The sequence below is a fragment of the Bos indicus genome, chromosome 10 (assembly GCF_029378745.1).
Source record: "Bos indicus isolate NIAB-ARS_2022 breed Sahiwal x Tharparkar chromosome 10, NIAB-ARS_B.indTharparkar_mat_pri_1.0, whole genome shotgun sequence".
In the NCBI taxonomy this organism is placed as follows: domain Eukaryota; kingdom Metazoa; phylum Chordata; class Mammalia; order Artiodactyla; family Bovidae; genus Bos; species Bos indicus.
In genome coordinates this window covers 53821706-53835460 of record NC_091769.1, presented here as the reverse complement: position 1 = coordinate 53835460, position 13755 = coordinate 53821706, and the positions used below count along the sequence as shown (strand labels likewise).

At 39.5% G+C, this 13755-nt stretch overlaps 1 protein-coding gene across 9 annotated transcripts in view; it reads left to right on the top strand.

Annotated features, from left to right (window-relative positions):
* The window catches only part of TEX9 (testis expressed 9), a 237233-nt gene that overhangs the window by 197593 nt on the left and 25885 nt on the right, over positions 1-13755 (top strand). For 8 of the 9 annotated variants that reach the window (XM_070796693.1, XM_070796692.1, XM_070796694.1 and 5 more), the window contains one exon: positions 3896-4030. The exons of the other annotated variant lie outside the window; for it this stretch is intronic. In XM_070796693.1, the coding sequence (XP_070652794.1) occupies positions 3896-4030 (135 nt within the window). The remainder of the gene's footprint in view (positions 1-3895; positions 4031-13755) is intronic. 9 annotated transcript variants of the gene reach the window in all.

Below are 13755 nucleotides of genomic sequence, written 5' to 3'. Positions count from 1 at the left end.
CTCAGTAATTCACATTGACAGTTCTAGCCAGTTTTTGTTATTCATAGTAATTGATACCAACATTCTTCCTCCTTAAACACTTGATTTAACTTATGGAGCATCACACTCATAATTTGCCTCCTTGTTTTCCTGACCTTTCCATGTTGGAGTATCCAAGGCTCAGTCTTTGACTCTTTTCTCTTTCTTCATCCAGTTCTGAGATACGTCATTCATTTCCAAGGCTTGGTGTACCATCCATATGTTCATCACTTCCATGTTTCCACTTCTTGCTGTGATCTTTCTTTGAGCCCCAGGCCCTGTGTGTTCTCAGTTCCTTTGTACTTGTGTCTCCATAGTTCCACATCCACAGATTCAACCAGCAGTAGACCATGTATTCCTGTAGTATTTAATGTTGATAAGTTTCTACATGTGAATGGGTCCACATAGTTGAAACCCATGTTGTTCAAGGGTTAATTGCAATCCTTAGAAAAACTTAGATCTACATACACACACACACACCCTACTAAAACACTCCAGAGATTTTTCATGTCATTCAGAATAAAATCCAAACTTTGAGGTAGGGTTTACAAGGTCTGTCTAACATCTCCCTGACTGTTTCTGCGATCTCAAGGCCTAAAACTGCATGTGTCACTCATGTGAAGCCACACTGACCTTTGAATGTGATCTTTGAATATGTCACATGGATTTCTACCTCAGGGTCTTTGTCTTATTTGTTCCTCCAGATCTAGACATGAATCATTCCCTCATTTGGAAGCCTTCCCCTAACCGCTATATCTTAAATAATTATGTCTCTTACCCATTGCTCTGTCCTCTTTTTTTTTTTTTTCCTTGGCCATGCCAAGCTGTTTGTGGGATCTTACTTCCCTGATCAAGGATTAAATGTAGGCCCATGGCAGTGGAAACACAGAGTCCTAACCACCAGACTGCCAGGAAATTCCGTACTCTGTCCTCTTACCCTTTTTCTTCATAGGCCTTATTACTATGTTACATATGAGTAAGTAGGTATGTGTTTATCATCTGTATCTTCCTCTAGAGTGCAACCTTTATGAGAGTAGAACTTTGGTTAATTATCATGTGTCCATCATGTAGTATTGTTGCTGTTGTATTAGTCACTCAGTCATGTCTAACTGTTTGCAGCACCTTGGGCTATAGCCTGCTATCCTCCCCAGTCCATGGAATTCTCCAGGCAAGAATACTGGAGTGGGTAGCCATTCCTTCTCCAGGGGTTCTTCCTGACACAGGTCAAACCCAGGTCTCCTGCATTTCAGGTAGATTCTTTACTGTCTGAGCTATCAGGGACACCCCATCATGTAGTATAATACTGGCAATTTAGTAAGTGCTGGATAAATGTGTTGAATAAGTAAAACCTATTAGACATATATATTACTCCCAATTTCAGATGTAGGAACTGAATTGATCACAGCTGTCAGGTTTTCCGTTCCAAATTTATTGTGTTTTGAGCCTCAGCCACTTGTTTCTAGATCCTTGTCTGCTCATTTATTTGTCCTTATCTGATTATTCCTCATCTGAATTACTGTGGCTGTGTGACTCTTGAAGCATTTGCTATATTTGACTTGTACTTTGGTTACCGAGGACTTCCCTGATAGCTCAGTTGGTAAAGAATTCGATGGAGACTGGGTTTTTGATCCCTGGGTTGGGAAGATACCCTGGAGAAGGAAAAGGCTACCCACTCCAGTATTCTGGCCTAGAGAATTGCGTGGACTTTATAGTCCATGGAGTCCCAAAGAGTGGGACCTAACTGAGTGACTTTCATTTCACTTGGTTACCAGTATATACCTCTTTTTTGTACTCTCCCAGTGCCTTATGAATGCATTAAAAATTATGGAACAATCACAAATTATTTCTTCTTGGATATCTTAGTATTTGAGTTTTAAAGTTAGACTTGATTTTCTATAAGTTATCCAGCTTTTCCTTTTAAAGTTAGTATAAACTTCAGGACTTGTGATTTTATAAAATTTTTCTCTAGCAACATGTAAACTTCTTAATTTATAGGGTAATAATAAACTTGTTGTAGGAGAGAGTTTTCATCTTAAAAATACTCAATAATAACATTGGTATCTTGTCTGTACTTTCTTTTGTAAAAAGTACTTAAGCATAGCTGAAAACAGAAAGCTTTTCAAGTTTTTGATAAGATTAACCCTTTGCTTAGTGGATTTTCTCATATAGGAAAACTTTATTTCCTACTTTACTATTCTTGTATCCTTTTTCTTTTTCACTTTTCCCAAGAAATGGGGCAGTATTGATTTAGTATTGATTTATTGATAGGGGACCATCATGTAGTAAAGAAGGGTTTTCATTTTTCTGTGGAGTAGGTTACAGAGTCTCTAGCAAGAAAGAGAAGGGCAAAGATTGATTTCTGTATTCTTATGAGAAGAGGCTGAAATGAAGCAGCAAGAACTGTGGCCTTGGTAGCTAATGAGAATCTGCCTTTTCCATGTGAACAGTGAGAGAAGTCAGGCTGCTCTTAGTGTCGCTACCACCCACAAAGCTGTGAAGAAGGCTGGTGAGAGCAGATGGTATCCAGACACAGTTTGATTTGTTTAGAAACCTGCATAAAGAGCAGCATGTGTTTTGTTTTGTTTTCCCCTTAATTACTCAGAGCCAAGGAGATCAGTTTTCAAATAAAACATAGTGATATAGCCAGGAGAAAAAATTAGAAGAAAACAGACAACTCTGTTATTAACTGCATCATTTCAATTCCATGATATTTATTATCTGCTTTGTATAATGCGATGTACTAGACATTGTAGGGCATGCAAAGTAGAGTGAGTTAAGTATTACAAAATAAATTCAGTTCAGTAAACATGGTATTAGTGCTTTTTATTTGCCACCGAAGTGCTAGGAACATAGAAATTAAAGTACTTCCTATCTTCAAGGAGCTTACAGGATAGTGAGGGAAATTAAGTAAATGGAGATCAGTTCCACACAAGCAGGCACTATGATATATGTATCAATGTGCCATAGAATCTCTAAAGAAAGGGTACTTCATCCAGCCTGAGAAGATAGTGAGGAAAGGCTCCTGGGAGAAGGTAAAACCCTAGTGTATAGCCCTAACTGAGGGTTAAAGGATGAATAGGTGTTAGCCAGTTAAAAATGAGGGGTGGAGAGAAATCAGGGGAGAAGGAAGAGCATGAGCAAAAGGTCAGAGGCAAGAAACATCATGACTCTTCAGGAGAGATCCAAGCAAGTACTGCCCATAGAGCTGAAGGTACATTTGTAGGAGTAGATGAGATTATGGTGCCAGATTGGGATGGAATTTGGAGTTTATTCTATATGTTCATGTTTCTTCCTGTGTGGCCTGTAGATTCTTCAACAGCAGCTCTTAGTCTGTTTGAAGAAGTGCAGGTCTAAACCCACACCAGGATGTGAAAAATATCCTTAAAATCTGTTGTTTTTGCTCAGAATTGGGGTTTTCTTATCTGGCTAATGTAGAATGTTCTGTATTTAACAGATATTTCTTAAATGATATATTTTATCGGGTTTACACAAGCACAATATTAATGAGAGAATTTATGTCTTAAATTGGTGTTTTGGGAGGTTTCCAAGAGAACTATGGTTATAAAAAGTTGTTTATAAAGTAAATACAGAAGAAATGTATACTATATCTTGGGATCAGTAAAAAGAGGCAGAAAATTCCAAACAAAAAGCAATCTGAAAGCCTGATTTGTGACTATATCTTTAAGGATATATTTTCCTAAAACCAATTCAGCGTGGGAATTCCCTGAAACCTCTATCATTCAGTGTTCAGTCTCTGGCTGTGTATGTGTCTGTGTATAATTTAGGAGAAAGCGAGGAATATAGAAATGGAAAATATTGAAAATATCAGAGACAACTTATGTTTATAAATGTTTTATCTGTCTCTTTTGCTGTACAGGAATTAGAGAATAAAAGAAGACTACAAAAACAGGCTGTTGCTAGTCAAAGTGCCATGGAAGTTCGCTTAAATAGAGCTCTAGAAGAAGCAGAAAAGTATAAACTAGAGTTAAGTAAACTACGGCAAAATAACAAGGTATGGAAAAACGGAATAGTTTTGTTAGTGGTCACCTTTGGTAACTTCCTTTTTTACGCAACACTCAAAAGTAATAGTTTTTAAATTATTGGTATGGGGAGGGAGGAGGGAGGAGGGTTCAGGATGGGGAACACATGTATACCTGTGATGGATTCATTTTGATATTTGGCAAAACTAATACAAATATGTAAAGTTTAAAAATAAAATAAAATTTAAAAAAAATTATAATTCTTGATGTCATGGTGAACATATCTTTTCAAAGAAACACACTCATTAGGAATATGTATATTTCTGGTAAGTTAGGTTTATATTGTTTGGACTAGCACCATCATTAGGTGATAGCACAACTCTTTGGAGGAGGCATTCATTTTTTCCTCCAACAAATCTTTATTGTATGCCCATATTACATGCCAGACACTGTGGGAATAAATGGTGGAAAAATGTTTCTTGTCTCTCAAGTCTTTTAAATCCTTCTCTGAACATCAGTTTTCCAATATATATATAACACAAGGGGCTATATTACCAGGGCACTGGTTGTCAAACTTGAGCACATGTCAGAATTACCTGGAGGGCTTATTAAAACAGATTCCTGGGTCCCAGCCACAGATTTTATTATTCAGTAGTATGGGGTGAGACTTGAGAATGTGTGAGGTTTTTTATTTTATTGGAGTATAATTGATTTACAATGTTGTGTTAGTTTCTGCTGTACAGCAAAGTGAGTAATATATACATATATATATATATATAATATCTCCACTGTTTTTTAGATTCTTTTCCCATATAGGCTGTTACAAAGTATTGAGTAGGGTTTCTTGAGCTAATAGGAGGTTCTTATTAGTTACATATTTCATATATAGTAGTATGTATATGTCAGTCCCAGTCTACCAGTTTATCCCTTCCCCACCCCTTACTTCCTCATTACCATAAATTTGTTTTCTAGATCTGTGACTCAGTTTTAGTTTTATAGATAAGTTCATTTGTTCTCTTAGATTCTGCATATGAGTGACATCATCTGATATTTGTCTTTGTGTGTTTGCTTACTTTACTCAGTATGATAATCTCTAGGTCTGTCCATGTCATTGCTAATGGCATTATTTCATTCTTGTTTATGGCTGAGTAATATTCCATTATATATATCTACCACATCTTTATCCATTCCTCAGTTGAGGGACATTTAGGTTGCTTCTTCCATGTCCTGGCTATCGTAAATAATGCTGCAGTGCACACTGGGGTACATGTATCTTTTTTAAATTATAGTTTTCTCTGGATATGTGCCAAGGAATGGGATCATATAAAAGCGCTGTTTTTAGTTTTTTAAAGAACTTCCATACTATTTTCCATAGTGGCCGTAACAATTTACATTCCCACCAACAGAGCAAGAGGGTTCCCTTTCCTATACCTCCTTTCCAGCATTTATTGTTGGTACATTTTTTTGATGATGGCCATGCAAGTGGAGAGTGAAAAAGTTGGCTTAAAGCTCAACATTCAGAAAACGAAGATCATGGCATCTGGTCCCATCACTTCATGGCAAATAGAAGAGGAACCAGATGGGGAAACAGTGGAAACAGTGTCAGACTTTATTTTTTGGGGCTCCAAAATCACTGCAGATGGTGACTGCAGCCATGAAATTAAAAGGCGCTTACTCCTTGGAAGGAAAGTGATGACCAACCTAGATAGCATATTCAAAAGCAGAGACATTACTTTGCCAACAAAGGTCTGTCTAGTCAAGGCTATGGTTTTTCCAGTGGTCATGTATGGATGTGAGAGTTGGACTGTGAAGAAGGCTAAACGCCAAAGAATTGATGCTTTAGAAGTGTGGTGTTGGAGAAGACTCTTGAGAGTCCCTTGGACCACAAGATCCAACCAGTCCATTCTGAAGAAGATCAGCCCTGGGATTTCTTTGGAAGGAATGATGCTAAGGCTGAAACTCCAGTACTTTGGCCACCTCATGCAAAGAGTTGACTCATTGGAAAAGAGCCTGATGCTGGGTGGGATTGGGGGCAGGAGGAGAAGGGGACGACAGAGAATGAGATGGCTGGATGGCATCACTGACTCAATGGACGAGTCTGAGTGAACTCTGGGAGTTGGTGATGGACAGGGAGGCCTGGCGTGCTGCAATTCATGGGGTCGCAAAGAGTCAGACACGACTGAGTGACTGAACTGAACTGAATGCTGACTAGTGTGAGGTGATACCTAATTGTGGTTTTGATTTACATTTCTCTATTGATTAGTGATGATTATCTTTTCATGTGCCTCTTGGCCATTTGTATGTCTTTGGACAAATTACTATTTAGAACTTCCACTCATTAAAAAAATTTTTTTTGATTGAACCATTTTTGAAGTGTTTATTTAATTTGTTAACAATATTGCGTCTTTTAAATATTTTTTGTGTTTCTTTATTCCACAAGGCTTGTGGGTTCTTAGCCCCCTGACCAGGGATGGAACCTGCACCCCCTACAGTGGAAGGTGAGGTCTTATCCTCTGGACTTCCAGGGAAGTCCCCCAGTCTTTTTTTTTTTTTTTAATTGGATTCTTTGTTATAAAACTACATGAGCTGTTTCTGTATTTCAGAGATTAATCCCTTGTCAGTTGCTTCATTTGCAAATATTTTCTCCTATTCTGAGGGTTGTCTTCTTGTCTGTGGTTTCCTTCGCTGTGCAAAAGGTTTTAAGTTTCATTAGTTTCCATTTATTTATTTTTGTTTTTATTTTCATTACTATAGACAGTGGATTGAAAAAGTTCTTGGCTGCAAATTATGTCTAAGAGTTCTCTGCCTATGTTTTCCTTTAGGAATTTTATGGTATCAAGCCTTACATTTATTTAGTCTTTAATCTATTTTGAGTTTATTTTTGTATATGTTATTAAGGAGTGTTCTAATTTCATTCTTTTACATGTAGCTGTTTTGTTTTCCCAGCACCACTTATTGAAGAGACTGTTTTTTCTGAATTGTATATTGTTGCTCCTTTGTCATAGATTAGTTGACCATAGGTGTGTGGGTTTATCTCTGGGCTTCCTATCCTGTTCCATTGGTCTATATTTCTGATTTTGTGCCTGTACCATATTGTTCTGATGACTGTAACTTTGTAGTATAGTCTTAATTCATGCAGCTTGGATTCCTCCAGCTGTTTTCTTTCTCAAGATTGCTTGGTCATATGAGGTCTTTTGTGTTTCCATACAAACTGTAAAATTCTTTGTTCTAATTCTGTGAAAAATTGCTATTGATAATTTGATCAGGATTGTATTGACTCTCTATAGACTGCTTTGGGTAGTATAGTCATTTTCACAATATTGATTCTTCCAATCCAAGAGAATAGTATATCTCTCCATCTGTGTGTCATCTTTGATATCTTTCGTCAGTATTTTATAGTTTTCTTAGTACAATTCTTTCGTCTCCTTGCTGTGCCGTGCTGTGCTTAGTTGCTTATTCATGTCTGACTCTTTGCGACCCCATGGACAGTAGCCCAACAGGCTCCTCTATCCATGTTTGTCTCCTTAGGTAGGTATATTCCTAGATGTTTTATTCTTTTGATGCCACACTAAGTGGAATTTTTTCTTTAATTTCTCTTTCATCTTTCATTGTTAGTACAGGAATACAAAATATTTTTATGTATTAATTTTCTAACCTTGCAGCTTACCAAATTCATTCATGAGCTCTAGTAGTTTTCTGGTAGCATCTTTAGGATTTTCTATGTATAGTGTCACGTAATTTACAAACAGTGACAGTTTTACACTTCTTTTCCAATTTGGATTCCTTTTTTTCTTTTTCTTCTCTGATTGCCATAGCTAGGACTTCAAAACTATGTTGAATAATAATGGCAAGAGTAGACATCTTTGTCGTGTTCCTGATCTTACAGTAAATGTTTTTAGTATTCACCACTGAGAATGATATAATGGTCATCTGAGTAAATTCACCCATTCCATTCTAATTCGCTGTTTCCTAGAATGTCCACGTTCACTCTTGCCATCTCCTGTTTGACCACTTCTAATTTACCTTGATTCACGGACCTGACATTCCAGGTTCCTATGCAATACTGCTCTTTACAGCATCGGACCTTGCTTCTATCACCAGTCGCATCCACAACTGGGTATTGTTTTTGCTTTGGCTCCATCCCTTCATTCTTTCTGGAGTTATTTTTCCACTGATCTCCAGTAGCAATTGGGCACCACCGACCCGGGGAGTTCCCCTTTCAGTATCCTATCATTTTGCCTTTTCATACTGTTCATGGGGTTCTCAAGGCAAGAATACTGAAGTGGTTTTCCATTCCCTTCTCCAATGGCCCACATTCTGTCAGACCTCTCCACCATGACCCATCCATCTTGGGTGGCCCCACACAGCATGGCTTAGTTTCATTGAGTTAGACAAGGCTGTGGTCCATGTGATCAGATTGGCTAGTTTTCTGTGAGTATGGTTTCAGTGTGTCTGCCCTCTGATGCCCTCTTGCAACACCTACCATCTTACTTGGGTTTCTCTTACCTTGGGTGTGGGGTATCTCTTCACGGCTGCTCCAGCAAAGTGCAGCCGCTGCTCCTTACCTTGGACGAAGGGTATCTCCTCACGGCCACCCCTCCTGACCTTGAATGTGGAGTAGCTCCTCTCGGCCCTCTGGCACCCACGCAGCCACTGCTCCTTGGATGTGGGGTTGCTCCTCTCGGCCACCGCCCCTGACCTTGGACGTGGGGTTGCTCCTCTCAGCCATCTCCCCTGACCTCGGATGTGGGGTAGCTCCTCTCTGCCACTCCTGTGCTGACGCAGCCTGGCACTCTCAGTTGCCCCCCCGAGCTTGGGCGAGGGGTAGCTCCTCTTGGCTGCGCTTCTGCACGGTTTGTTGCAGCTGGCATGCTTCTGCATGGTCCGTTGCAGCCAGCGTGCTTCTGGAATGGGTGAATTTAACTCAGATGATCATTGTATCTACTACTGTGGGCAAGAATCCCTTAGAAGAAACGGAGTAGCCATCATGGTCAACAAAAGGGTCCGAAATGCAGTACTTGGGTGCAGTCTCATAAACAACAGAATGATGTCTGTTTGTTTCCAAGGCAAACCATTTAATATCACGGTAATCCAAACCTATGCCCTAACCAGTAATGCTGAAGAAGCTGAAGTTGAATGGTTCTTTGAAGACCTACAAGACCTTTTAGAACTAACACCCAAAAAAGATGTCCTTTTCATTATGGGGGACTGGAATACAAAAGTATGAAGTCAAGAAACACCTGGAGTACAGGCAAATTTGGCCTTGGAGTACGGAATGAAGCAGGGCAAAGGATAATAGAGTTTTGCCAAGAGAATGCACTGGTCATAGCAAACACCCTCTTCCAACAACACAAGAGAAGACTCTACACATGGACATCACCAGATGGTCAACACCAAAATCAGACTGATTATATTCTTTGCAGCCAAAGATGGAGAAGCTGTATACAGTCAGCAAAAACAAGACCAGGAGCTGACTGTGGCTCAGATCATGAGCTCTTTATTGCTAAATTCAGACTTAAATTGAAGAAAGTGGGGAAAACCACTAGATCATTCAGGTATGACCTACAAAATCCCTTATGATTATACAGTGGAAGTGAGAAATAGATTAAGGGACTAAATCTGATAGATAGAGTGCCTAATGAACTATAGACGGAGGTTCGTGACACTGTACAGGAGACAGGGATCAAGACCATCCCCATGGAAAAGAAATGCAAAAAAGCAAAATGGCTGTCTGAGGAGGCCTTACACATAGCTGTGAAAGGAAGAGAAGTGAAAAGCAAAGGAGAAAAGGAAAGATATAAGCATTGGAATGCAGAGTTCCAAAGAATAGCAAGGAGAGATAAGAAAGCCTTCCTCAGCAATCAATGCAAAGAAATACAGGAAAACAACAGAATGGGAAAGACTAGAGATCTCCTCAAGAAAATTAGAGATACCAAGGGAACATTTCATGCAAAGATGGGCTTGATAAAGGACAGAAATGGTATGAACCTAACAGAAACAGAAGGTATTAAGAAGAGGTGGCAAGAATACACAAAAGAACTGTACAAAAAAGATCTTCACGACCTAGATAATCACAATGGTGTGATCACTGACCTAGAGCCAGACATCCTGGAATGTGAAGTCAAGTGGGCCTTAGAAAGCATCACTACAAACAAAGCTAGTGGAGGTGATGGAATTCCAGTTGAGCTATTTCAAATCCTGAAAGATGATGCTGTGAAAGTGCTGCACTCAATATGCCAGCAAATTTGGAAAACTCAGCAGTGGCCACAGGACTGGAAGAGGTCAGTTTTCATTCCAATCCCATAGAAAGGCAAAGCCAAACAATGCTCCAACTACTGCACAATCACACTCATCTCACACTCTTGCTTGGAAAATCCATGGACGGAGGAGCCTGGTAGGCTGTAGTCCATGGGGTCACTAAGTCGGACACAACTGAGCGACTTCACTTTCACTTTTTACTTTCATGCATTGGAGAAGGAAATGGCAACCCACTTCAGTGTTCTTGCCTGGAGAATCACAGGGCTGGGGAAGCCTGGTGGGCTGCCGTCTATGGGGTCGCACAGAGTCGGACACGACTGAAGCAATTTAGCAGCAGCAGCAGCACATGCTAGTAAAGTAATGCTCAAAATTCTCCAAGCCAGGCTTCAGCAATACGTGAACCGTGAACTTCCAGATGTTCAAGCTGGTTTTAGAAAAGGCAGAGGAACCAGAGATCAAATTGCCAACATCCACTGGATCATGGAAAAGGGAACAGAGTTCCAGAAAAACATCTATTTCTGCTTTACTGACTATGCCAAACCCTTTGACTGTGTGGATCACAATAAACTGTGGAAAATTCTGAAAGAGATGGGAATACCAAACCACCTGACCTGCCTCTTGAGAAATCTATATGCAGGTCAGGAAGCAACAGTTAGAAGTGGACATGGAACAACAGACTGGTTCCAAATAGGAAAAGGAGTACGTCAAGGCTGTATATTGTCACCCTGCCTATTTAACTTATATGCAGAGTACATCATGAGAAACGCTGGACTGGAAGAAGCACAAGCTGGAATCAAGACTGCCGGGAGAAATATCAATAACCTCAGATATGCAGATGACACCACCCTTATGGCAGAAAGTGAAGAGGAACTAAAAAGCCTCTTGATGAAAGTGAAAGAGGAGAGTGAAAAAGTTGGCTTAAAGCTCAACATTCAGAAAACGAAGATCATGGCATCCAATCCCATCCCTTCATGGGAAATAGATGGGGAAACAGTGGAAACAGTGTCAGACTTATTTTTCTGGGCTCCAAAATCACTGCAGATGGTGACTGCAGCCATGAAATTAAAAGACACTTACTCCTTGGAAGCAAAATGATGACCAACCTAGATAGCATATTCAAAAGCAGAGATCTTACTTTGCCAACAAAGGTCCGTCTAGTCAAGGCTATGGTTTTTCCAGTGTCATGTATGGATGTGAGAGTTGGACTGTGAAGAAAGCTGAGCGCCGAAGAATTGATGCTTTTGAAGTGTGGTGTTGGAGAAGACTCTTGAGAGTCCTTTGCACTGCACGGAGATCCAACCAGTCCATTCTAAAGGAGATGAGTCCTGGGTGTTCATTGGAAGGACTGATGCTGAGGCTGAAACTCCAATACTTTGGCCACCTGATGCGAAGAGTTGACTCATTGGAAAAGACCCTGATGCTGGGAGACATTGGGGGCAGGAGGAGAAGGGGACTACAGAGGATGAGATGGCTGGATGCCATCACCAACTCGATGACATGAGTTTGAGTGAGCTCCGGCAGTTGGTGATGGATAGGGAGGCCTGGAGTGCTATGATTCATGGGGTCATAAGGAGTAGGACTCAACTGAGCAACTGAACTGAACTGATTGAGAATGATGTTTATTGTGGGTTTGTCTATATTGCTTTTATTATGTTGAATTAGGTTCTTTCTGAGCTTCCCAGGTGGCTCAGTGATAAAGAATCTTCCTGCAATGCAGGAGATGTGGTTTCAATCCCTGGATCAGGAAGACCCCTTGAAGGAAATGGCCACCTACTCCAGTAGTCTTAACTCGGAAATCCCATGGACAGAAGAGCCTGGCAGGCGACAGTGTCTTTGGTGTTGCAAAAGAGTCGGACACAACTTAAAGACTAAACAACTATAAGCTTCTGCCTAGGCCCACTTTCTGGATAGGTGTTTTTTGTTTTTTTTTTTTTTTTTAATCATAAATGGGTGTTGAATTTTGTCAGAAGCTTTTTCTGCAACTATTGTGATGATATGTTGTTAATTCTTCAATTCAGTGTGGTTTATCATACTGATTTGCAGATATTGAACAATCCTTGTATACCTGAGGTAAATCCCACTTGATCATGGTATGTGATTCTTTTGATGTGTTGTTGGATTCTGTTTGCTAGTATTTTGTTGAGGTCTTTTGCATCTGTGTTCATCAGTGATATTGGCCTATAATTTTCTTTTATTATGATGTCTTTTGTCTGGTTTTGGGATCAGGCTGATCGTCCCCTTGTAGAATGAACTTGGGAATGTTCCCTTTGTCTCCAGCTTTGTGGAAGAGTTTCAGAAGGGTATGTGTTCACTCTTCTCTTAATGTTTAATGTAATTCATTTTTGAAGCCATCTGGTCTTGGAATTTTGTTTGTTGGAAGGTTTTAATCACAATTTCAATTTCAGTACTTGTGACTGAACTGTTCATATTTTCTCTTTCTTCCTGGTTCAGCCTTGGAAGGTTGTATCTTTTGAAGAATTTGTCCGCTTCTAGGTGTCCATTTTATTGGCATGTAGTTGCTTATAGTCTTTTATGATTTTTTGTATTCCTGTAGCATCCATTGTAGCTTTTCCATTTTCATTTCTAATTTTATTGAGTCCTCTCCCTTTTTTTTTTGATGAGGCTGGCTAAATTCTTACAATTTTATCTTCTCACAGAACCAGCTTTTAGTTTCACTGATCTTTGTTATTGTTCTCTTCATTGGAGCATTTAATCTGTTTACATTTAATTAAGGTAATTATCAATATATATGTTCCTATTGCCATTTTCTGAATTTTTGGGGTTTCCTTTTGTAGGTCTTTTTCCTTCCTCTTGTTCTTTTCTCTTGTGATTTGATGACTGTCTTTGTTGTATATGGGTTGCTTCTTTTTTGTGTGTATGTCTATTATATTTTTTTTGGTTTGTATTTCTTGTGAGGTTTTGATAAAGTAATCTATATATATAAATATGAATAATTGAGGTGTTAGTTGCTCCATCATGTCTGACTCTTTACGACCCCACCAGGCTCCTCCGTCCATGGAATTCTCCAGGTGAGAATACTGGAATGGGTTGCCATTCCCTTCTCCAGGCGATCTTCCCAGCCCAAAGATCGAACCCAAAGGCCTTACCAGTGAGCTTTCCCATTTCTGATTTTCTTGTTTCTAGTTGTGGTGTTGCGTCCCTTCCTCCCCACCCCACTGACCCCCTGCCCCAAAGTTCTGTTAGCATTTGTTGTAAAGCTGCTTTGGTGGTACTGAATCCTTTTAGCTTTTAGTTGTCTGTTAAGCTTTTGATTTCTCTGCTGATCTGAATTAGATTCTTGCTGTGTATTCTTTTTTTGTAGGTTTTTCTCTTTCATCACTTTAAATAAATATATCATGCCACTCCCTTCTGGCCTGCAGAGTTTCTGCTGAAAAACTAGCTGATAACCTTATGAGTATTTCCTTGTTGCTTTTAATATTTTTTTTAATATATGTTAAATTATAATGTGTCTCAGTGTGTTCCTCTATTTATCTTGTAT